This window comes from Acanthaster planci, linkage group LG15 (genome assembly GCF_054643075.1).
Source record: "Acanthaster planci isolate LZ-2023a linkage group LG15, COTS_SCS, whole genome shotgun sequence".
NCBI classification, from domain to species: domain Eukaryota; kingdom Metazoa; phylum Echinodermata; class Asteroidea; order Valvatida; family Acanthasteridae; genus Acanthaster; species Acanthaster planci.
Window position 1 is genome coordinate 5963829 of NC_141791.1, and position 26370 is coordinate 5990198.

General features: G+C 39.8%; 4 protein-coding genes across 6 annotated transcripts in view; 3 read left to right on the plus strand and 1 right to left on the minus strand.

The window, feature by feature from the left end:
* Positions 1-26370, minus strand: part of mms22l (MMS22 like, DNA repair protein) — a 70168-nt gene that overhangs the window by 35646 nt on the left and 8152 nt on the right. The window contains exons 15-24 of one of the 2 annotated variants that reach the window (XM_087146253.1): positions 26030-26231; positions 25848-25923; positions 24979-25072; positions 24228-24361; positions 23635-23725; positions 22442-22536; positions 21977-22097; positions 21234-21326; positions 20686-20896; positions 20276-20371 (exon numbers count right to left, since the gene is read on the minus strand). In XM_087146253.1, the coding sequence (XP_087002379.1) occupies positions 20276-20371; positions 20686-20896; positions 21234-21326; positions 21977-22097; positions 22442-22536; positions 23635-23725; positions 24228-24361; positions 24979-25072; positions 25848-25923; positions 26030-26231 (1213 nt within the window). Of the gene's footprint in view, positions 1-20275; positions 20372-20685; positions 20897-21233; positions 21327-21976; positions 22098-22441; positions 22537-23634; positions 23726-24227; positions 24362-24978; positions 25073-25847; positions 25924-26029; positions 26250-26370 lie in introns of both variants that reach the window. The other variant, XM_022247811.2, reaches the window with a different exon arrangement.
* Positions 1372-5609, plus strand: LOC147796622 (adenosine receptor A2b-like). The gene is made up of 2 exons (XM_087146518.1): positions 1372-2424; positions 5529-5609. The coding sequence occupies exons 1-2, from the start codon at positions 1414-1416 to the stop codon at positions 5607-5609; spliced, it is 1092 nt and encodes a 363-aa protein (XP_087002644.1). The 5' UTR covers positions 1372-1413.
* LOC110986163 (adenosine receptor A2b-like) lies at positions 8236-11058 on the plus strand. The gene has a single exon (XM_022247814.2). The coding sequence runs from the start codon at positions 8236-8238 to the stop codon at positions 9262-9264; it is 1029 nt and encodes a 342-aa protein (XP_022103506.2). The 3' UTR covers positions 9265-11058.
* Positions 13294-20645, plus strand: LOC147796623 (neuropeptide Y receptor type 6-like). 2 transcript variants are annotated; one of them, XM_087146257.1, is made up of 3 exons: positions 13294-18055; positions 18215-18271; positions 18451-20645. In XM_087146257.1, exon 3 carries the CDS (start codon positions 18474-18476, stop codon positions 19476-19478), a length of 1005 nt encoding a protein of 334 aa, XP_087002383.1. In that variant the 5' UTR covers positions 13294-18055; positions 18215-18271; positions 18451-18473; the 3' UTR covers positions 19479-20645. The 2 variants fall into 2 exon arrangements, with proteins under 2 accessions (XP_087002383.1, XP_087002384.1); XM_087146258.1 differs by lacking the exon at positions 18215-18271 and having other exon boundaries at positions 18451-20644.

Sequence of the window (26370 nt, forward strand, 5' to 3'; positions counted from 1 at the left end):
CAACAACTTGCCGGCCAGTACAACTGAATATTTGAATATTCGATTGAATTGATGGTCGAATATATGAATAGTCAATTATTTGAGCTGACTTAGCCCTACATGGTGTACATTGATCCAGTTCAGTTTGCACATTATAAAACACATTATCGTACATATTCTTCATTGTTTAAGCAGTATTACATTTATGCACATGTACATGTAGGTAAACATGCGTGAATGTGTACAGAGGCCTTGTAAACGACTCATCATTAGCCACATGCAAGAAACTTTGAGTGCAAGCAGCCATAAAATGTTCAAATTAAACAAGTTCTTGAGCAACAGACATACCATTTGGAGCATGGGTGTCCATTTTTTAAGGGTTGAGATCAGGGATGGAGAAATCCACAAAACATCCAAAAGAAGCATTGTACAATAACAATGGCAATGAACGAATATTGTGAATTTTTACCAAAACATTTGTATTCAGTCAAATGACCATAGTTTTATCAGACTTGCCCTTTTTTTTTGTTACACTGTAAAAGTGTAAGAATGCAATATCGCAAAACCTGAGTTTAAACCTTTTATAAACGCCTCCTTTTTGGAACAAAATGCTGAATCTCAGAGAAATCCTGAGAAATGCATACTTTGACCATTGCCAAAATGGGCTGCAAAAATGTAGTGACCACAGAGTAACTCCCATTCTACAGACCTACAAAATACATAAAAACCCCTTCAGAGGTGATTAATGTATGCAAGTGTGCAGAGAACAAAAACTGAACTTGGTACATGTAGGTACAGTGTGCAGATTTACATGCAGATAGTGCTTTCAGGAGCCAACACCGCTGTCTTCAATCAGTAACAGCAGCTGTGCTAAGTAAGTGTGCACTCCTGTCGACATTCATCGTAAGCAGACTTAAGCTGACAACGAACACTTGTGAACTGGAGAGAGGACAAGGCACAAACAAGAATGCGGAGCTTGACAGAAGTTACTGGCAATCCCTGGATCCTAACTGCGATGCTGGCTTCAGCCAAATCACCTTGGACAAGGTGGGTTTTCAAGTCATGAGTTGATGATCAAAAATTACTTTTTCATTATAAAGTTTTATCAGCACTGCTACATTTAAAGCTACGTAGAGTATGATCATTCTCAAACGATTTACATTTCCACAAGAAGTACAAGTTTCCACAAAGAGACATGCATTTCAGCGCAGCAAGTAAGTTTTAAATTGAAGAACTGTTAGGTTGGGGGAAAATGGTTGATAATGTGTTATAAAGTGTATAAAAAAGATAAAAACTATTTTCAACTTTTTCTGGATTTGAAATTTTCCTTATTCACAGTTTTTGTTGCATACATATAACTCTTGGGTGTTTATTTGCTTACATTACAGTTTGGAATATTGACATCAAAGCCTGTTCTGAATCAAAAATACTTTAATGGATTCCAACAACTCGTCAAATCCGAGATCATCAGATGGGCTGTCACACAATGTATTGACCGAACTTGAATATGCTTTATTTTGTGTGCAAGTAGCTCTTAGCGTTATTGGAATTTTGGGGAACAGCCTCGTCTGCATCACCATCGCAAAGGCAACATTTATGCACAATGTGACCAACTTTCTTATTGCACACTTAGCAGTGGCCGACATCCTTGTCTGTGTAACTGTAATCACTTTTCAAGAAAGATACATGGAAAGCTCAGATCTTGTTCACGAAAACACTGCACAGAATGAAATCTTCTGCAAATTTTTCTATGGAAAGAGGATCATTTGGGCCGCTTGTAATATCTCAATATTCAGTGTGGTGAGTGTGACAGTGGAACGCTACGTGGGTATTGTCCATCCCTTGAAATACCCCAGTCTCTTCACTCGGGTCAAAGTTGGACTAATGATTGCAGTGATATGGACCATTTCTTTGTCTCTAAAGATTCCTTATCTGGTGGTACCGTCCTACGACAGCAGCACACATCAGTGCTTTAACGATGGTCTTTCTGAAACAAATACTTTCGTGATTTACCTGATTTATGTTTTATCCCACTTTGAATTGGGACTACCTGCTGTGATTATTTTTGGGTGCTACTGGAAAATTCTGATTAACCTACAAAGAGCTGCTCAAGATCAACAGCAAGAAAACAACCATGCACCGGCCAACGAGCTACTGGTGGCCCGCCGCAGAGTCATCAAAGTGCTCTTAGTTGTCTCAGTGCTCTACATTCTCATCTGGGTACAAATTAATTTTCTGTTTGCCATTACTATCTTTTCCAATAATCTGCCATTTGAAGTATCCCATGCACTGAATGCTGTACAACCAACATTAGCAGTATTGAATTCAGTGGTCAATCCCCTTGTGTACGCATTCAAGTACAAAGAGTTTCAGCGTGGCATGCGATATCACGTATTTCCCTGTAGGTGCCGCTCGAGGAGGGTGGCTGCTGCAGTGAGCACTATGGTACATGTACATTAGCTACAAGGTTTAAAAAAGAGAGGAAACAACACCTATACAATTGGCAATGAAGTGGCTAACAACTAATGTTTCATCAACTGATAACACAACACAGTGACTCTTTATCAACAACTGATGTTTAAGAAAATCGGCCGATAGTCTAGTAAAATTTATAACTGATAATGTTCAAACAGGCAAAGGATAATGTAGTTATAAAAAACTTTGATATATATCACCTGTCAAAGATAATGTACATGTACATGTATCAACAGACAATATACTGGTATCAAAATAGACTAAGAATGAATAGGCGTTGGGAACACGCGTGAAAGCTACAGATTAATTAAAGTGGACTAAGTGGCTTTATTCACCGGTAGATCCTGTTCAGATAAGCAAAAACTTTGTAGCTCAAAATTGAACCAGCTTGGCTTAATGATTCTGGGGGCCTGATATAATGTTATCTTGCCACATGAACTTACTGGTAGTACAAAACTTACATCCCATGAAGGTATAATACATGAAAGTACATGTACTTAAGTAAAACAAAGGCAAATGGCCTGTCCGGCCATATTACACTTTGGTAAGGCTTCGTGCAGAGAGTATTAAAGCTGGTCCTTGGCATCTCCTTTCGACCAGGGGTGTTGAGAGTGTATTTTGAAAGGAGTGGCTGGGGAAAAAAATTGAATTATTGTGGTTACAATTAATTTCCTTGACTCTGGGAGGTTTAGGTGTTGTTAGGAATAGAATAGGCCTAACTTACGGGCACAAGTTGGCCTGGGTCCATTGTGTCATATACCGTAATTCAGTTTTTTCTTCCAAAGGTACTGGTGCATGTACACTGTGCATGTTCCTTATAATACCATGATGAAAAAAAAAATTCTCCATTTCGCATAGGTATCAGCTCCAAGAAAAACTTATAGAATTAAAAAACACATCGCATCCCCAAAAGTTTGCTTTTAGATGTAGACTGTTGGATCAATGTTAAAGGTAGTTGACGGCCAATGATGAACGGTTATGGCAAATACAAAGAAAATGATATTATTCCCCAAGAAGTCAATCAACATAAAAGTATACAAATAAAAACAACATCCAGAACTCTGTGAGCATTTCGGTAAAAGCAGAGAAGCGTTGAAGAGGATACAGAAAAGGAAATCAGTTTGAGAATCCTGACCACTGAGCATACACATGTGGAACTGAACCAGCACACGGCTGTGACTCTGGACGCATGGACTACATGTAAATGAGTGAACCACATCAGGCTTAAAACTCAAAGGGGAAAATGAGGACAATTTATTGTTTGTGGGAGGCAACTTGGAGGGAAATGACATCGTACAGAGAACACAATGACGATAAGTCAATTAGGCCGGACTGAGTCCCTAAGAGCACACCCATAACCCATGGTGACAGACTGATATTTCAAAGCAGGGATAATTAATCTTGATAATTTATGGGAACTCATGTACTGGAAACATTCATGGGGCATGTGTGGAGAAAATCTCATTCACACCAACTCTAAATCTTATAGTTTTCAGTTATAAGGAACATTCAGTGAACAATTGGCCCATTGTCTTTGCATCTGTGACAACATTTACAGTGTGTTTTGTTTTCATTCATGAGGGATATCATAATGTCAAAAGTTAAACATAATGTCAGTACAACAGATTGGGGAACAAATTTCTTGGTGTAAATTTTCCTGTTTTTTTTTACATTGCTTATTTTGTTTGCACAAGTGACTGATTCCCGTGCAGTCATTTGTACCATGTGTATTGTACATTGAACGTTGATATTTCCGTCTCAAAAATTACTAAAATATTTGCAAGAATTTCTAGTTGTTTTTACACATTATTAATTTCTTTTCACAAATTATAAATTAGTCCAAACAAATCACTAATTTGAGTGCATTAAATACATGTATCATTCATGCCTATGAATTAGGAACTCATTTGCACTAACATGAAATGCGAATTTGTTTGTACAAATTACTAATTTGTTCCGATGAATATTAAACTTCGGTGATTCATGCAATGGTGTAAATACATGTACTTCATGTGAACACAAATTAGAATTCGTGCCCCCAAAAATGTTCAACCTGTTCCTTCCTGGGCTGGGATGTAATGCAGTAATTTTGTGTGATTAAAGTTTGTTGCCCATGCACTGACTTACTGGTAAATCTGTACTGCCCAAACCTTTTGCTTGTACGATCCCGAAAAAGAGATTTTTGTTACAATAAATTTGATAATTGTTTAGGAAAACATTACTGTGAACTTTCTTATGAACCATTTCTGAAAGAAAAATGGATTACATGTATTTATCAAGTCTCAGGAACAACAGACTTGGAGCCTCAGAACCCTCAGAAAAACCCTGTCTCCGGAGAGAATCAGTCAACTACTCCATCCAGATGACTGGGGCAGAGGAATTGAACTGGGACACAGTATTTAAATGAGAGGAGATTTAAGCATATGCCATCCAAAAGGCATATCCGGATTGCAATCAGTAATCTGTCGTTGATTCACTGACACCAAGACTCGCTAATGGATGGAGCGACCCAGCAATGGGATCACCGATCGAGATCCTGATCCATGTGAAACAAAGTGGTCCCTTGTACAGCACTTTTTCTCGTGTAACTGAACTGTGTGCCATTGTGTGTACCAGTAGTGAATTGTGTAAAAGACAGACTAGATAAAAATCTCAGTGTATGCCTGCCTCTTTGTGTCATGCTTCTGTTCATTTTTTTTAATCAGATTCAGTTAGAAACGACGATTTTCTTTATGCAAAAGATCTTCTGCTACACATGTATCTTGGGGACATGGTTGGGCAATCTAGAGGCTGTCATGATGCCATAAGTGCCAGGGTGAGGTCAGCATAGGGAAAGTTTTGTGACCTGTTGCCCATCCTCACCAACCGTGGCATTGCACTCAAGACTCAAGGATTTGTGTACAACGCAGCCGTGCGCAGCGTCTTGCTATATGGCAGCGAGACCTGGCCCTTGATCGTAGAGGACACAACTAGACTCATCAGAAACAACAATAGTATGGCCCAATGGATCTGTTCAGCCAGGCTCGCAGACAGACTGCCTACTAAGGAGCTTCAAGACCTGCTTGGCATAACAGGGATACCAGAAGTCTGTAGAGGAAACCGGCTGCACTGGTATGGTCACCTACAAAGAATGGACGCTGTACGCTGGCCCATGAGGGTCCTAGACTATAAAGGTAACTGGCCGATTCCTTGTGGACGCCCTAAGAAACGATGGAAAGACAACATCTAGGAGGACCTGAGGGCCCTGAGGTTACGGTCTGAAACGGCGCTGGACAGAGAGAGGTGGAGACATGCAGTAAGCCCCCAGCAAGTGAAGCCAGCTATAGGGAAGACCTGCCAAACCCCTGCTTCTAGGGACAGAAGGACGTAAAACCGAAGATGACGATGATGAAAAGGCTTGATCTCTCCACAGTCTGGATCCGTCTGGATGTGGCATCTTTCCAGAATAATTCCTGCATGCAAAGTTGGCAGAGGCTTGCAGCAAACTTGTTAAGAGTTCTTGGCTCTAAAGAAAGTGACTTCTGCTCAAGTTTCCTGTCAGACTGACATGGTCATTTTTAATGACTTGGGCGAAAGACCATGAGGGATCCTTAATGTAGCATATTCCATGACAGCTGAATGGACACAGAGAGACTGCTGTGCTGGAGCTTGTACGAAAGGATTCCACTTGTACAGATGCAGTTGGGATTTATCCTACATGTATTTTTTGTACATTGTACATGTACATGTATGTACACATACATGTAAATGTATGTTTGAAGAATATCTTCAGTATTTAAATGTAGTATTGAACAAATATATAAGACTTTTCAGAAGCCTTGTAAGATTCAGCATTATTCACATGCAAAAAAACTTCAACTACCGGTAAATGTACATGTACTGGTCAAAACTGTCACAAAATGTACCAACTGACATGTTCTTGAGGAACACGTGCCAATACTATGCAGAAGTGTCCATCTTTCATGGGTGAGATCAGGGATAAAGGAAAATCCCTGAAACATCCAGCAGAGGGATTGTAATAAAAGCAACAAGAAACAACCGTACTGTGACTTCTTAGGGCTTTATGTGTAAGTAGTTACCAGTACATGGTAATTATTGAGGTATTGGTATTATAGCAGGATAGGAAGTGTTGGAATGTTCTTAATTTTATTTGTGCATAATGAGAAATGCACAATTAATGCTGATACGTGCAATATGTTTAGCGAATTATAATTGCATGTAAAGTGGGTGGAGTATAGTTTATAGCAAGTATCAGCACAGCTGTAAAAACGTAATTTCCTGGTGCTCTCGCTGTGGCACATGTAATGTATGCTGCTATAGCCTACATGTATGAGGTGTGGGGAGACTTTCTCAATTTTTGGTATCGGTACATGTGCATACCAGTACAGTCTTAGTTGTTCACTTGTGGATGAACTGTAGTACGCCTCAGCCAACAGAGGAGTAGACATTGGGCTTTGCAATGTAATGTTTATATAGACAGTGGAACACTGAGGTGTGCAGCATGACTTGGGTCCAGTGATGGTAGAATTGGTATCATGTTAAGCAATATGAGAAATGCATTGCTGGTGGTATTCCTGTCTTGCGTATGTGGGCTTGGCTTGTGCATTGCATACAGTGTGCAGAAAGTGTGCCTGGCACAGCTTGTGCACTGCTGATTGGAGTGAAGAGAGTGATCTACATACATATACTGTATGTACCTGTAGTTGTGTATTGCTAATAATATCATCACTAGACCACAAAGTTAAAAGAGGTTAAAATGTAGATAAAAGAATTAAAGATCACATACAATAATACCAAATCAAATCAATTTATTGCTTGTTAAAATTCCATAATAAATCATCACTGAGGATACCTGTAATGCAAGGTACATTGCTTTTACATGTACATGTAGGTGACAGACAGTAATCGAATCATCATAATTGGTACATATATATTACCAATATGTATATTACCAAAAAATCAGATCCGCTCCCTTAGCTTTAACATGTACATGTACATGTAGGTCATTATGAGTGGTCTCTGGACCTGGTAGAAAAATTCTTAATGCAAGAGTGATACCCCCCAGCTGGATTCAGACTTGACCCTTTGCTTTGATCTTAGTGTGCAGATCTATATTGCTTCCAGACGATTGGCATCTTTCATTAGTAACTTGAAGCTGTGTTTATTAAGCACACACTCCTGCCAAGATTAATCCAGAGTACTGTAGATTAAAACTGACAACAAACACAGGCAAACCAGAGAAGGAGACAGCAGCAAACAAGGACACAGACCTGGACAGAAGTTGCTAGCGATCAGTGGATCCTAACTGGGATGGTGTCTTTAGTCAAATCACCAAAGACAAGGTGGGTTTTTAAAAATAAGTTTTGAGTTGATTATGAACTACTTTTTCCTTGCATTTTCATCAACACTGCTGCATCTTATGAAAAGATCAATTTAAAATGGCATTTTTGAAATTTTAAAAGGCATTCGATCTTCCCATGCAACTCATTGAGGAAGTTTTAGTCTTTCCAATTGGGAAAAGGAAAAAATTGATTGATCCGGTAACACTCAGCTTGAAAGTCAAGTGTACATGTACATACATGTATACACACATACATGGAGAAACTCTAGAACCATCCGTTATGGGTAAACTGCAAATTTCACTTGTGTAAATTGAAGTCTGTAGTTTCCAGTTTTCGTTGCTACCCTACATTGTACATGTACACTTGTCAGGCGTTTATTTGTTAAATTACAGTTCTTATGATTGACAACATAGCCTGCTCAGCATTTGCCAATGCTACAATGGATCCCAACAATGTGACAAATCCAACTTGTAGTTCATCCATCTGTCTGGGTTGCGACTTATTCCCTCAACTTAAATATACTTTTTTCTGTGTGCAAGTGGCTCTCAGCATTATTGGAATTTTGGGGAACAGCCTCGTCTGCATCACCATCGCAAAGGCAACATTCATGCACAATGTGACCAACTTTCTTATCGCACACTTAGCAGTGGCAGATATCCTTGTCTGTGTAACCATCATTATTTTTCAAGAAAGATACATGTATATGTACGTGTGTAGCCCTGATCTTGATAATAACATTGCAATGAATGAGATCTTCTGCAAATTTTTTCATGGAAAGAGGATTATTTGGGCTGCTTGTAATATCTCGATATTCAGTATGGTGGGTGTGACAGTGGAACGCTACGTGGGTATTGTCCATCCCTTGAAATACCCCCGTCTCTTCACTCAGGCCAAAGTTGGACTAATGATAGCAGTGATATGGACCATTTCATTGTCTCTCAAGATTCCTTATCTGGTGGTACCGTCCTATGACAGCAGCACACATCAGTGCTTTAAAGAGGGTCTTTCAAACACAAATACTACAGTGGCTAGTTTTACATCTATCCTCGAGTTTGTGCTACCTGCTGTGATTCTTCTTGGGTGCTACAGGAAAATTTTGATCAGCCTGCAAAGAGCTGCTCGAAATCAACAGCAAGACAACAACCATGCACCGGCCAACGAGCTACTGGTGGCCCGCCGTCGAGTCATTAAGATGCTCTTAGTTGTTGCGATGATTTACATTCTCATCTGGCTACCGATATATTGTCTGTTCTGGATTAGCATCTCGTCCAAGGATCTGTCTTTCGAAGTATATCATGCTTCAAAAGCTATAAAACCAACTGTAGCTGTATTTAATTCAGTGGTCAACCCCTTTGTTTATGCATTCAAGTACAAAGAGTTTCAGCGTGGCGTGCGATACCACATTTTTCCCTCTATGTGCCGTTCGAGGAAGGTGACTGCGGCAGTGATCACTGTAATGAAAGATTAGCTAAAAAGTGTTGTGACATAAACTGCAGGATGTGAAACAACCCTCTTACACCTGAAAATGTAGTCGCCAACGGATTATGTATTACCAACTGATGGATTGTAAATGGTACCGGTGTATTACTTGACCAAAAAAGTATCACCTGTCAGAGGATGCTGAGCTTAAAAGGAGGCATTTTCTTTGTTTAGTTTGTTGTCCTCACACTGACTTTGAAACTGTACTGCCCATGCTTTTTGTGCTTCAGGTAAAAACGCTTCCATAAGTGACGCATAATTTGTAGTGTACATGTACAGTTTGCTGCTAAGCAGTACATGTATACAGAACTACATGTAGTGTAGGTGGGGGAGACTTTCTCCATTAAGCTGTGCACAGGTATGTTCAGTCTAGTTTCGCTAACCTTACATACCTAGTGTGGACTTGTGAACAAAAGATATCCACATGATGCAGGAACGGAAGACGTTCTGTGAAATTACACATGTCCATAGGACGTTTCCCCTTCTCTGAAAAAGAAGTTTTAGAGGCATTTTGGGGTAGGGGTCATCCATCGTAAAAGGAAGAGGAGTAGTCAAGGTCGTGTTCCGCATGGTTCAAGAAAAATGAGTATTTTCACTGAGTTTTCTTAACTGCACAAAAAGAATGTCCACACTAGGTATGTAAGGTTGGTGCACTGTAGTAGGGCTGAGCCCTCAGAGGAGTAGACACTGGGCTTAGCAATGCAATAGGCAGTGCAACACTGAGGTGTGCAGCGTGACTTGGGTCCAGTGATGGTATAACTGGTATCATACTAAGCAACATGAGAAATGCATTGCTGATGGCATTCTTGTATTGCGTTGGCTTGGTTTGTGCGTTGCTTACATGTAAATGTACATGTACGTGTATAGAAACTGTGCATGGCACAGCTTGTGCACTGCTGATTAGAGTGAAGAGAGTGATATCTATAAGTACATACATGTACCGTATATGTGAACATGTGCATTTGTACCTGTAGCTGTGTATTGCTAATCTCATCACAAGACCACAAAGTTAAAAGTGGTTAAAATAAAGATGTACCTGTATCACGCACAATGATACCAAATCAAATCAATTAATTGCTTGCTGAAATTTCATAATAAATCATCGATGTTGTTTGAGGATACCTGCAGTCTAAAGGTTTATTGCTTCCAAGTGACAGAAAGTAATCAAATCATTATAATTGACAGTACATGTACCTTACTAAAATCAGATCTGCTCCCTAAGCCTTTAGGTCACTGTGAGTGATCTCTGGACCTGGGAGAAACCAGTGTTTAGGCAACAGTCTTTACCCATGGCTGGATTCATACTTGACCCTTGTCTTAGAACTTACATGTACATGTACATGTATTATGCAGATCTATGATTCCCGATGATTGGCATCTTTCATTAAGCACACACTCCTGCCAAGTTTAATCCAGGGTAGATCAGAACTGACAATAAACACTGGTGACGAGAGACGGGGACAAAAGCAAACAAAGACACAGAGCGAGAGAAACAAGGATGCAGAGCTGGACAAGTTGCAAGCAATAAGTGGATCCAAACTGTGATGGTGTCCTAACTAGACTTTTTGGCTTACAAATCCTGAAATGTGGAAATTTCTTGAAAACTTACACCTTGATCTTTAATTCACCCAATGCACTGCAAAATGTGGGAACTACTGTAAATGAATGTGGTGACTATCAAGGACAAACAAGGACACAGAGCAGGACAATCAAGGACACAGAGCTGGAGAAACAAGGATACAGAGCTGGAGAAACAAGGACACAGAGCAGGACAATCAAGGACACAGAGCAGGGCAAACAAGGACACAGAACTGGAGAAACAAGGACACAGAGCAGGACAAACAAGGACACAGAGCTGGGGGAACAAGGACACAGAGCTGGAGGAAGAAGGACACAGAGCTGGAGAAACAAGGATACAGAGCAGGACAATCAAGGACACAGAGCTGGAGGAACAAGGACACAGAGCTGGAGGAAGAAGGACACAGAGCAAGACAAACAAGGACACAGAGATGGAGACACAAGGATACAGAGCAGGACAAACAAGGACACAGAGATGGAGACACAAGGATACAGAGCTGGAGGAAGAAGGACACAGAGCAAGACAAACAAGGACACAGAGATGGAGACACAAGGATACAGAGCAAGACAAACAAGGACACAGAGCTGGAGAAACAAGGACACAGAGCTGGAGAAACAAGGACACAGAGCAGGACAAACAAGGACACAGAGCTGGAGAAACAAGGACACAGAGCTGGAGAAACAAGAACACAGAGCTGGAGAAACAAGGACACAGAGCAGGACAAACAAGGACACAGAGCTGGAGAAACAAGGACACAGAGCAGGACAATCAAGGACACAGAGCTTGAGGAACAAGGATACAGAGCTGGAGAAACAAGGATACAGAGCAGGACAATCAAGGACACAGAGCTGGAGAAACAAGGATACAGAGCTGGAGAAACAAAGATACAGAGCAGGACAATCAAGGACACAGAGCTGGAGAAACAAGGACACAGAGCTGGAGAAACAAGGACACACAGCTGGAGAAACAAGGACACAGAGCTGGAGAAACAAGGACACAGAGCTGGAGAAACAAGGACACAGAGCCGGAGAAATAAGGACACAGAGCAAGACAAACACAGAGTGGGAGAGAAGTTACTGGCGATCAATCGGAAATCACCGAAGACAAGGTGGGTTTTAAAAATAATTCCTGAGTTGATGGTCACAAATTGCTTTTTCCTCTCATTTCATCAACCCTGTTGGATCATAAGCTAACATCAATGAAAAAGTCCCTTTTTTAATTTCCAAAAGGCGTTCAACATTTCCATGTACATGTAGCTTGGTAAGGAAATTTTAGTCTTTCCGGTTGGAAAAAATTGAAATTGATTGATACAGGTAATGTGAGCTTGACAGTCAAGTATACACACGTAGAAACTTTAGAACCATTTCCATCTGCTACGGGTAAACTGAAAGTTACACTGTGCAAATTGAAGCCTTTATTGTCCAGTTTTTGTTGCTAATTTACATTGTACATGTACCGTACACTTGCCAGGTGTTTTTTGTTATATTACAGTTTTTATGATTGACAACATAGCCTACTCAGAATCTCCCATTGCTAGAATGGATTCCAACAATGTGACAATTCTTATGTGTAGTTCATCCATCTGTCTGGGTTGCGACTTATTCCCTCAACTTAAATATACTTTTTTCTGTGTGCAAGTGGCTCTCAGCATTTTTGGAATTTTGGGAAACAGCCTCGTCTGCATCACCATCGCAAAGGCAACATTCATGCACAATGTGACCAACTTTCTTATCGCACACTTAGCAGTGGCAGATATCTTTGTCTGTGTAACTGTCATCATTTTTCAAGAACAATACAGCAGTGGTCTTGTTGACGGTAACAATGCACAGAATGAAATCGTCTGTAAATTGTTCTACGGAGAGAGGATTATTTGGACTGCCACTGATCTATCAATATTCAGTATGGTGGGTGTGACAGTGGAACGCTATGTGGGTATTGTCCATCCCTTGAAATACCCCCGTCTCTTCACTTGGGCCAAAGTTGGAATACTGTTAATTGTGATATGGACAATTTCAATATCACTCACGGTCCCTTCACTGGCAGCACCGTCCTATGATAGCAGCACAAATCGGTGCTTTAAACAGGGTATAACTGAAGAGAGTTTTCCTATAGCTTGTCTTACAACTTTTCTTGAGACGTGGCTGCCTGTTGCGATTCTTTTTGGATGCTACAGGAAAATTCTGATCAGCCTACAAAGAGCTGCTCAAAATCAGCAGCGAGACAACAACCACGCACGGGCCAATGAGCTTCTAGCAGCTCGTCACCGTGTGGTCAAGCTGTTCTTGATTGTTTCAGTGATCTACTTTCTTGTCTGGATACCGATTGATTGTATTTTTTGGGTTCTAATCTTTTCCAGTAACATATCTTCAGAGGTATACAATGCATTGCGTTCAGTTAAAATGACCATAGCCATATTGAATTCGGTGGTGAATCCCTTTGTCTATGCATTCAAGTACAAAGAGTTTCGGCATGGTGTGCAATATCATGTGTTCCCCTGTAGATGCCATTTGAGGAGAGTGACTGCTGCAGGGAGCACTGTGATGGCAGATTAGATACACAGAATTTTGACACAAAGTTCAAGAGATGTAACAATGGGACTACCACTGAATCAGTCCATATCCTTATCATGGCTTGAAACCTGAACAAGGAAAGAAGTTCTACAAAATGCTTTAGCCCAATTAAAGGTTTTTTACAGTTGACTTAATGATGACAGCCAAGGATCGGAAACATTGAATATTGAGGAAAGACAGAAAGTGTTAGATCTCACAGGAAACCAGTCGTGGCTCTAAAAAGATTCAGTGAACAACTCCTTTTAAGTACATGTATCGTACATGTACATGTCTGACCTGGGTGGGGAGTGGAATTCCTTTATGTGATTGAGATCTAGAAGTATACAGGGACTTTTAAACTAAAACACTGCTTGCTGCATGTACCAGGTATGACCCAAACTACAATATACAGGTACTCTACTTTGCAATGGTATCGGGTACTAGGATGATACTGGTCAACTGCTTTATGTGACATTCATCCATATGGGGACTTTTAAACTAAAACACTGCTTGCTGCATGTACCAGGTATGACCCAAACTACAATATACAGGTACTCTACTTTGCAATGGTATCGGGTACTAGGATGATACTGGTCAACTGCTTTATGTGACATTCATCCATATGGGGACTTTTAAACTAAAACACTGCTTGTTGCATGTACCAGGTATGACCCAAACTACAATATACAGGTACTCTACTTTGCAATGGTATCGGGTACTAGGATGATACTGGTCAACTGCTTTATGTGACATTCATCCATATGGGGACTTTTAAACTAAAACACTGATTGCAATGACCACAATTACAATGTACAGGTACTACTTAGCAATGGTATCAGGTACTAGGATGATACTGGTTAACTGCTTTATGTGATTTTTAAGATGTATTTTTTGCACTGGGGAGATGTTAATTTATATAACAGGTTTTGCCCTTTCCCAACGTATATCTTGAAAAACACTGTACATGCATGCTCAGTGCTTGTCCGAGAGCTTGCAAAAAATTCACAAGCTTACTCGGCTGGGACTCAAACCCATGACTTCTTGCTTACTAGTGCAGATGTCTTAACCACGTGACCACCGAACTTGCCGTGGTTGGCTGGCCGGTCCAAGTCAGGTGAACAGCGGGTACTATGAACAATTTTCAAGATGTATTTTTTACGTTGGGGAGATGTTAATTTATATAACAGGTTTTGCCCATACCCAACATATATATTGATAAACACTGTATGCTCATTGCTTGTCCGAGAGCTTGCAAAAAAGTTCACAAGCTTACTCGGGTGAGACCGGAACCCATGACCTCCCGCTTACAGTGCAGACATCTTGACCACTGAACTTGCTGTGGTTGGCTGGCTGGTCGGAGTCAGGTGAAGCAGCAAGTACCGTGAACTATTTTCAAGATGTCTTTTTGCATTGGGGAGATGTAAATTTATATAACAGGTTTTGCCCTTACCCAACGTGTATCTTGATAAACACTGTATGGTCAGTGCTTGTCTGAGAGCTTGCAAAAAAAATAATACCAAACAAATAACAAAAATTTAGCCATGCAAAGAAACATTTCCGCCCATTCCATCCCCAAGCTTCATGGGGGGAAGGAAATCCATATTACTAACAGTTTGTTTCATTCAAGTATACATGTACATAAACCAGAGTAAACATCTGTGGCAATGCAAAGGAGGACTTTAAAGCTGCGCTGCCCATGCTTTTTGCATGACACAAACAATGCCTTATTAGACAAAAATAATTCTCTATAAAGCTTTCCCCCCAGAGTGATCCATTATGCGTCACTTTTTGATACGGTACGTTAGCTGATACATGTAATTTATCAGTAAGAGTTTTTAAATAAAAACTTCTGCGGAACAGGGGTACCGGTACATCATTGGTAACAAATTTTACTGTCGACACTGTCAGTCAATTTGTAATACATTACCAATTTGTGACACACTACCTGTTGATGATGCATCATCCAATGGTCACATGTACAGTGTACATCTAAGTACTACATTACCAATTACACCACACACTTTCATCAGAATCATGTACATGTACACAGCGTACAGTAAATTCCATATCCTTATTTGTACATTGTACCAGCACATGCACTCTTCATGTAGCTGCAAGGCTGTACAAAAAGGACACAGATGCAACACAGTTGAGCCAAAGGCACGTAATGCCAGGCTTCACGCCCTATCAGTTTTTGCTGAGTAATGACAGACTTGGAGTCTGCAGAAAAGCTACATAAGCTCAGGAGAGAATCAGTGAACTACTCCAATCCAAATGATGGAGGACGGGAATTAAAGCAGAACACAGTATTGAGAGGCGATAATGCTTAAAAGCATGAGCCATCCATGTGAGGACTTTAACTACTGAAACATCAATTTTTAGGACCACTGCTACATCATGTAGTACTTTTTATGGCATTAGTTCCACTAGGATAGTATTACAGTCTAATCATTAGCGCTTATTCTTGTTCCTGCACTTATTCCTGTATAACTGCACTACATGTATGTGCCATTGTATGCATTTATTTGTGAAAGAGGCAGATGAAATGAAAGTCCCAGCGCACTGTCTGCTTCCTTGACCCTTGTTTCTTTGTATCTTGTAGTAACCTGTGTCACTTAGAATTTTAAGCCTTGATCTCCCAACAGTTAATGTAGCTACTGTACACATACATTGTACATTGTAGTCGAATCTTTTTAGGACTATAAATACTAAGTTGAAAAAGACAGCAAAATTGTCAAGCTTTCCTCTGAAGAAAGTTACACGTACTTCTTTCCTTCTGTGTAAGAGCAATCTTTCAAATATGCTGTTGGGGTTTCAGATACGTGTATTATCATACATGTAAATAATCCAACATGTCCTACATGTGCTTTACATATTTTCTATGAGTGTAGTACTGGAAAAAAATAAACTACCGGTGCTGTTCATGTATTTGGAACTCTTGTAAAACGCATCAGTATTCAAAGGTAACAAAACTTCTGCAGGCTTCCATAACATTTACATGTGTACTAAACGACAACAGAAATAAAGTTTGGTGCACTGATGTCCATCTTGCGTTTGTGAGATTGGGATGAAGGAAACTCCACAAAAAACAGCAGAGGGGTTGTAACAATACCAAAAAGGAAATATTGTGGCTTTGTAAATGGAGGCAATATAGCAGAAGGTGTTGGAATGTTTTAAGTTATCTGTTTAATGTGCACAGGTATATCCCCCTACTATGTAGGTGCAGGAAGACTGTCTCCGTTTAGCATTACACAGGTACATGTAATCTAGTCTTTGACTTGTGGGCGTACTGTAGAAGGTTTGGGCTTAGCCCACAGAGGAGCAGACATTGGGCTTTGCATCTCAATGTCGTTTACGCGTGTAGTGTGAGTTGAGTCCAGTGATGGTAATTGGTGTCATGTTAAACAATATCAGAAATGCACTGATGATGGTGTGCCTGTATTGCATTGGTTTGGCTTGGGCACTGCATAGGAACTGTACAAGGCAGGGCTTGTGCACTGCTGACTGGAGTGAAGCTGTGATCTACATTTGTAGCTATGTATTGCTAATAATCTCAGCACAAAAACCAAAAAATTAAGAGAGAGTAAAATAAAGATACAGTGTATATCCAATACCATAATACCAAATCAAACCAATTAATTGCTTGTTGAAATTGCATAATAAATTATCTCTGTTGTTTGAGGATACCTGCAATTTAATTGTAAGGTGTTATTGTTTGCCAGGGATAGAAATCTTCACATTGGTAGTACACGTACGTGTATATTTAATACTACATAAATATTACATGTACCACTAAATCGGATCTGCTCCGTCAGCCTTTAGGTCACTGTGAGTGATCTCTGGATCTGGTAGAAACCTGTGTCCAGTAAATTGGTGTCCTTGAGCTGGTGTGAAAAGAGCCTACTTTCAATGATGCAGAGATAAGATTCACATACTCTCATGAATATTATACATGTACATGTCCTTCATTGATGTACATGTACATATTGTACGTTGTTTAGGCCTAAATATTAATCTATTCTAAGACATGTTATTATGTACCGTACTTGGCAAAATCTTGGGTGCATGGATCCATCTTTCAGGGGTTAGGTCAGGGATGAAGAAAAGTCCACACAATAGCAGAGGGGTTTTAAATGATGGTAACAAGAACATATTATGAGTTCACAGGACTTTTAGTAGCTAATAACTGAGGCATTACTACTCTCTCAAATAATCGTGATCATATCAGACTCTGATTTTTCATTTCCTCAAAGTCAATAAAGTCAATAATGCAAACCCAGAAATCTAAACCTTTGTGTCCAAAACCCTGAAATCCAGACAAATCCTGAAAATCATAACTCTAATCTTTTTCCAAATGCAGTTCAAATACTGTATGGATTGTGTCGTGACTCCCACATGACAGACTGCAAAAACACATCAAACCCCTCATTTGCTATCTTTAATCAGTAACCACAGCTGTGGTTGTTATGCATGCACTTCTGCCAACATTCATCCGAAGCAGAGAAAAGCTGAAAACAAACACTCATGAGCTACAGAGAGGAGAACACCAAGCAAGAATGCAGAGCTACGTGTACATATTTTTAGAGAGTAGTTGCCTGTGATCAGTGCATCTTAACTGCAATGGTGACTTTAGCCAATCGACCAAAGATCAGGTAAGTGTTTTTTATAAGGCACTAGTTGATAATCGCAAAACACCTTTTCCTTACATTTTTTTGACAAGACCACTGCATTTACATGTACATGTATTACAACATATGTTTATACCCCAAAAGTTAACTACAAAAGACATTCCTTTATTTATACCTGTGCAGCTCGACAAGGAACTGTTAAATTGAAGCACTATCAGGATAGAAAAAAACTGATCGAAAGTGAGTTTGAAAATGAAGTGTATAAAAATATTTTAACATGCATTTACACTTATGCATCAACTTTAAATTGCATTATGTGGAAATTAATCATTGTGTACATTTTTTAGGTTAATTTTTTTGTCTATACTGTACTTTTGCTTGATTACAGTTTTCAGTATTGCCTATTGTAACTTACACAGAATCAACAACTACAAGGCCAGCAATGGATTCCAACAACCACTCAAATACAAGTTCATCAGGCCAGCCGTCACCCTGTGAACTGCCTCAACTTGAATATGCTTTATTCTGTGTGCAAGTGACTCTCAGCATTATTGGAATTTTGGGGAACAGCCTCGTCTGCATCACCATCGCAAAGGCAAAATTCATGCACAGTGTGACCAACTTTCTTATCGCACACTTGGCAGTGGCAGATATGCTTGTCTGTGCGACCCTTATCGTTTTTCAAGAAAAATACAGTGATGGTCTTATTTATGATAACACTGCACAGAATGAGATCTTCTGCAAATTTTTCTATGGAAAAAAGATATTGTGGGCTGCTTGTAATCTCTCAATATTCAGTATGGTGGGTGTGACAGTGGAACGTTACATGGGTATTGTCCATCCCTTGAAATACCCCCGTCTCTTCACTCGAGCCAAAGTTGGACTAATGATAGCAGTGATATGGACCATTTCATTGTCTCTTAAGATTCCTCATCTGATAGCACCGTCCTATGACAGCAGCACACACCAGTGCGTTAAACAGGGTCTTTCTGAAACGAATATGCTGCTGTATGTTATAGCTCTCCTTGAATTGTTGTTGCCCGTTGTTATTTTTTTTGGGTGCTACAGGAAAATTCTGATCAGCCTGCAAAGAGCTGCTCAAAATCAACAGCGAGACAACAACCACGCACCAGCCAATGAACTACTTGCGGCTCGCCGCCGAGTCATCAAGGTGCTCCTGATTGTCTCGGTGATCTACTTTCTCATCTGGCTACCAATTCACTGCCTGTTTGGGGTTTCAATCTTTTACAAAAAGCTATCTTTTGAGCTCTACCATCACTTGAAATTAATAGAACCAACTGTAGCCGTTTTGAATGCAGTGATTAATCCTTTCATTTACGCATTCAAGTATAAAGAGTTTCGGCGTGGCCTGCGATATCATGTTTGTCTTTGTAGGTGCCATTCAAGGAGGGTGGCTGCTGCCGTGAGCACTGTAAGGGAAGATTAGCTTACAAGTACAAGTACTAGAGGTGAAACAACACTTTCGGTAGACCTACTTTCACAATTATAGTTCTTATCCTTACTTGCTGCCACTAGGCTGGACAACAGAGGAAATGGGTACGATATGGCCCAGCCGAAGGTATACAAAGCAAAGTTTCACAGAGCGGACTTTCACCGAGGGAGGGAAGACTTAGTGCTCAGAGAAAATCTTCATGGCTCAGGAGAGAAATGATGAACAACATCACTCTAATACCTGTATGACCTGGGCCAAGAGTTGACTTGGGACACAGGAATCCGACCCAGAGGTGACTGCTTTACACAGTTACCGTCTGTGTGAGGATTTAACTTCAACTTTTTTATGACGAGAGTTGCTGCTTATTGATGGTATTGGGCATCACAAGGATGGCACAGTTTGACATTTAGAACTTATTGTTGTGCTGCTCCATGTACATGTATTTTCTTGTATCACTGCACTCTGTGTGATTGCGTGCATTTACTTGTGACAGAGGCATGCCACATGAAAGCCTCCAAATATTGTCTGTTTCCATATGCTACATCTCTGTAATTTTTTTTTTCAGCTTCACGTAGAAAGAGCAAATTTTTGTTAACATAAAAGGCTAGATCTTTTCACATTAGTTAAAGCTGCCTGGATATGGCATCTTTGTGTACACAAAGGGGATCCTTGACGCAGCATTGTTAGTTACTTCCAAAATGGATTAAAAGCATTAATTCCCATCACGCATCATCAAACACAGTGCTAAATGGAGTAGAGAAGAGTACATTGAAATAGCAATTGACACTTACCCGTGCTGAGTTAAACTGGTGTCCCAGGGCTTGTATGAATTGCAGCATGACATACTTGTGTGGGTTACCAGTCCCATCAATCAAGCTGTTAGATGACTGAGTACAGTTAAATGAAAAGGTTAACTTGAGCATTCTGTCCATTCTTTGGAAGACAAACATTGCGTATATAAACATGCCTCAAACAGCAAGAATTCCGTCCAAATGAATCTAGTTGTATTGGACTTGAAATTAGTTTTAATGGATTAAAAATTGCAAAATTAAATTGTTTGAATTATACAGACTAAAAGTATACGTACGAACTGTCTTGTAATGAAACATCTTGAATTCAAAGCAAAAACTCCTTTGTGTTATCAAAATTGAACACTTTTTAAATGTAAGTGAAAAGATGAACAGTAATCTGGCTACTGTACCTGACTATCCATGATGGTAGATGCCTCCTCTAGCTTAAAGACCAGTCTTGTCAGCTCTTGCATCGACGTACCAGCCTGAGGGCTTTGCAGTCCGCATCGTAGCCAAGTGTGGATGAGAGATGATGCCCACCGGGTGTGGCCCATAGCTGCTTGGAGTTGCTCGGTGAAAGAGTGATTTGGCAGGAGGTGGCACAGATAACGCACTGTAATACTGCACATCAAGAAACGATCGGTGTTGCCAATATGATACATATATGTATTGTAAAGATGATTTCAATCCGAAAGAGAAGACTTTACTAGCATAGCAAAACTCAATGTATTTCTGTACTCTTCTTCCCAGATAAATATAACAATCAAAGACAGTCTCATTCCGAATAATTCAAATTTTATAAAATGAACAGATACAAAAAACTGAATCATTAAATCTGACTTTTTTATTTTCGGAGCCAAGAAAATGCTTCTTTTTCTCTTGGTTGTGGCACTGACTTAACAGCATAGATCAGGAAAGAAACTGAGGAGCAGTGAGTGCATGAGAAAGATATCCTCACCTGTAATGAACTTTGTGGTCATCTAGGCCATAAAAATGGAACAACTCCTGGGAGGTTGGCTGACTTAACCCTGAGGCCTCGTCATGCAACTTGCTGTTAGTTTGACAACAAATATCCATGACAGAATGCATTAACTAGACTGCCATTCAATGATCATTTACATGTATAATCGTAATTATTTATTCTAATAGTGTTGTACTAAATTTAAAAACTTAAGGGGAAGACGTTTCGATGCTGTACAATATTATCCAAGATTATTGGTCTTTCTGATTTTTGAGAAATCTGGTAATGACTTTGTTACATTTCTCTTGAAATGAATTTAATTTTCTAAAAATGCTAGTAACTACATGCAGCAATGATTGGCTCATAATTTACACCAGTGTTAAACTTGTAGTAGAGACCGTCACAAGACCACACACAAGACCAGTCACAAGACCAGACACAAGACCAGACACAAGACCACACACAAGACCAGTCACAAGACCAGTCACAACAGGGTGAACAATGATTAAGAGATGCTTTTGTTGCAGTTCATTTGAATAGCTTGTGGCTTGAATTCAAGACTGGAGGTCTTCTGTTGGTCTTGTGCTGTTCTTGTGTGATCTTGTGAAGGTCTTAAGTGGTCTTGACTACAACACTAGAGACACTGGACATTGATTCCAATCACAATGCATGGAGAAATTCATGGCCACAAGCTTGCGTGTAGCTCAGCATTTAATGACTGTCAGGTTACCATGACTTACAGGTCTGCAGCAAGCAGGGTAAAGCTTGTGGCAACGTCAGCTAGCTCCGAGGGTGGCGTCTGGGTGGAGGCATGTCTCTTAATGAAAGGGTAAACCAGATCCCATAGAATCTTGGCAAGAGCTAAAAAAAGTGCCCAAAACCCCACAGATTAACAATATTGGTGAGTCGTCAAGCAACAAAGCAGGAATGGAGGCATGTGTCAGTGCAACAGGTGACAAGTGCGCCCATCATATGGAACTTCGGAAATAGTTGTCTTCAAGAATAAACATTGGTACTCATCTCAAGCCGTGCATACAAATGCTCTCATGCTTACATGTACACTGTGAGAGTAGCTTAATTTGATATTTAAAAATTGCACTCATGTTATTCATACACAGCAATTTTTCCTACATTTAGCAATGCTGGATAACAGCGTTTACACACCAACGTCTTTGAACAAGTGTGGAGTGAACCAAAGAACAAACCTTTATACTTGTGCATGAGCATTTCCGGTGCTGGCGATGCCCCAGATGTGACTGTTAAGTACGGTCTCTGCATCAGCACTTGCTGATACAAAATCCTGCCAAATGGATCAAGAAACATCACAAAGGTAATGTATATATACATGTACATCTACCGTTCTCCGAACTAGACTCATCACTGATGTATCATTGAAGGTATGTTTAGCCAATTTACAGCGCGTAAAATGCATAACCTTTGACTCTGTTGGCTCACGGGTTTAGCATTACAAATTGTTTTTTTTAAAAAAGACTGCAAGTGTGCTTTGATTCAAAATTGACCTGTCGCAATATTTGACCTTGGACAAATATGCAGTAATGACATGCTGGGCCAAGGTCCTGCTCAGATATATACAGATACATGTACCTTGAGTTTTGCCAAAGGTCTAAATGTGCTTTGAGTTTTCTCAAAAGGTCTCAGAAAACAGAGAGATTGTAGAACCTTTCAAATGTCAAAATTCAAATCCTGGCTTTGAAAAAACCTTCTTTGCCTACTGTATATGTATGTCAATGGACAGACTCTGAGAGCATGACGTATTTACTTGTCGGTTCCTCGTAGCTGGTTTTTTAAAAACAAATTTGGTTACCTAAAAACAAACATGGGCAACAAGCACAAATTCATATGATCCCTATTTTCAATCAACTTTCAATCACTTGACTTGATGGATTGCTCTCCTCAACTCGTTAAGTGTTTGACTCTGTTGCCGTGACAATAAAAAAGTATATCAATAATATAAGACTTAAAGGTTTTCATGGTGAAAGAAACTAGATCTATAGTAAAGATTGCGGTAACACCATGTATTTATCTCTTCTTTGAGTATGTGTGGTTCTGAGAAGAACCGGGGAATAACGCGACGTTTCGAACAGTGTACTCTGTCCGTCTTCAGGAGAAGATATATATCAGTGCACCATTATATCAATAATGGTGCACTTCAACCGTGATCTTTAATAAACTGTGAGACAAGTTGGAAGTACTGAAAGTGTAGGATTTACGTCACTTAGGGTTCAAAATCTATTCAGAATTTGCATCTGATCTAAGTGCATCTACAATGTGTAATTCGCCATTCATGGTTACATTTAAGTGACATACTTAGATCTAAAAAACCAGGTGAAATGGATACAACAAGGTGGAATACGGTCTCGTTTAGCTACATATGTACCTATGCCTGGCCATAATTGTCTGTAGAAACGTCAACAACGCCCTCATCTCATGTTCTGAGGAGACTTCCAGAAGGTTGCTCAGACCAGATCCTGCAGATGCAACATGTGTTGCAAATGAAACTTGGGTAATTCATGGCAAAGTTAGACCATGTTGCTTCCACTTACAGATGTTATTACATAGATAAATTCACAGACCTGCAAAAGTCAATCATGAGCCAATCACATGTCTTCCAATATCAAGTCAAATAACAGTGTCAAGTTTTCCAAGGCAGGGTGAACCAAAGTGTTAATATTTTCCACTGAAGTGTGCTCAATTTTCAGGCTGACACAAATCACAGATTGAATTATAAATGACTGTAACAATACAACCTTTTGTCAGAAAAAATTGAAACTTCACTGACGTACTCATAGATGAAGGTCTCTATGTACATGCTAAATTTCAAGAAGATTGGTTGAAAGACTGCTGGGGTCTTAGAGGAAGGACTCAAAATCTAAGCTCACAAAACTAGCTCAACAGCTGTGAAAACTAGCAACAGATCAGAGAATCTGTCTGATTGGGCTAGTGTGAAAATGTCGCACAACCAACACTCACCGATGAGTTTCTCTTCCGAGAGATGCAGCTTGTTGCTGGCATCAAACACCTCTTGTGTGGCTTCCATGTAGCTCAGGACCAATGCCCACAACTGACTCTTCCTTCCACTGTCAACCGACTTGCTGCACATTTCCCTGCAAATGGACGATTCCATTCCATTCTAGATTCATAAATTACACTGACATTCTCCAAGCAAGTGCAAAGGCAATGAATAGAAGTACAAAAATATATCTGATACGATGTCAGACAAAATCTACAATGAGGATCAAATCTAATCATTTAGAAGCTTTAACATAACTTGTATTCCTTTTATTCCTTTCCGGTGACAAGAAAAAACTAAAACTAACACCCAATACTGATGAGAAAGTACTATGAAGTTGTAAAAGGCAAAGAAAAACCTTCATAATAACCAATGGCAACTTAAGAACAGTTGAAGGAAAACCAATACAACTGCTCATTTCTGGAACAAATAGTGGTACCTGTATATCATTTGAGACATCAAATCACTGTTCATGTACGCACTTCCAAATTCAAGTTGAAGAAATGTTCATGTAAATTGTGCTTAAGCTGGGATTGCAGTAGAAATTTGTTTTTTTTTTTTACCTGTTTTATAAATGTAGCTATTCTGTTGTTTTTTAACTATCTTGACCATGTCAACTACCCAGACAGCAAATAACATTCACATACATGTATACAGCATAAATCAACATGAATAATCAGCAAAAATATCAGTAACTGAAATTTGACATACACAGAGACTATGTTGAAGCCCTGGACAAGTCTGTCAGCAACAACAGCTAGGTCACATGACTGATCCTCATGAACCAAACAAAATGTGAACAAACCTTGAAAGAGAAAAAAAAATTAGATTAGCTTAAAGGTTCAAAGTGAATGATTTCCAAACTAACAAGGAAAATTATTAGGAGGTGATGATTAATATACAGGGGCTTGGATATAATGGGCTATAATAATTGACTGTTTTTATATTGATTGATCCTTTGACTGATGGAGAAATAACCTTGGAGAGGAACCAAAAATTGAAATAAATGACTGACTGCCTAATTTCCATAGATTAAGCGACTGGCAAACAACATTTTCGGTGTTGAAACTTATTTCATATTTATAGAACCCTATTCAAGTGTGCGTGTGCAGGAGTTAATTATAGCTTGAATTCAACTTGTGGTCTAAGCACATGGGTTTTTGATTGTAAATTTCAATTTTGACAGAGTGAGTAAAAAGCATGATAAACATGTTTAAGTGCTTACATTCGTGCCCCTTTTACAAATATTGACATGTATGTACTTCTTGCATCTCGTGGGTATTTGCCCTTACACCCATAGTGCCACTCATTCAAAGTGCTGAGTCAACAAACACACTGCTGAATTCACCACTTGCACTTATGTCAGCGTGCATGGGTACTCAGAGGAGATCTTGACAGGAGCACTGATTTCTGTATTAAAAAGATCTTCAGCCACATCTCTCCAATTGTCAAGAGGTAACATCACAGGCAAACATACAGGTACACACCAAACTAATGAATGGAACTTTCCATGTGAGATGAAACTTTAAGGGCAAAAATTTCAGGCTTTCAAAATGCAGCTCAGAAAATACTGCACTGACCTCTCCAGATAAGTAGGAGCTTTCCATGGGTAAGAGTGTCAGTAAGTAAATCCAGAAAGTCTAACATGCGGCTGGTCTAGAAATCAAACAAAAGCAATTGACAAATTAATACGTAAAGCCCAAACTAACATCAAAAAATATGCGAATCAACAATATGGTGCTCAGGAATCCTCACAACTCACCACATCAGAGAGGTCGGTCACAAGGGCAAAGGTCAAGAACAGGCTTAGGAAGCGGCTCAGGCCAGTCTCATCCAGTTCCTTCATGCTACGGCTGTGGAACTTTGAGTAGAACCTCCCCTGCAGCTGCTTCCATCCCTGGGACCCGCCCAACTCCTTCATGCCCTTGAGCTGCGTCGCTAGGATGCGCAAAAACAGGTCAAAGCTGTTCTCTCGGTGACGACTTTTGACGAGATTGAAGATGCAAGTGTTAACAGATAAGTTATTACTTGTAATTGGTCTGCATGCATTAATCTCTAAAATGGTTATTCATACAATGCAAATAGAAGGATCAATCTGAATTT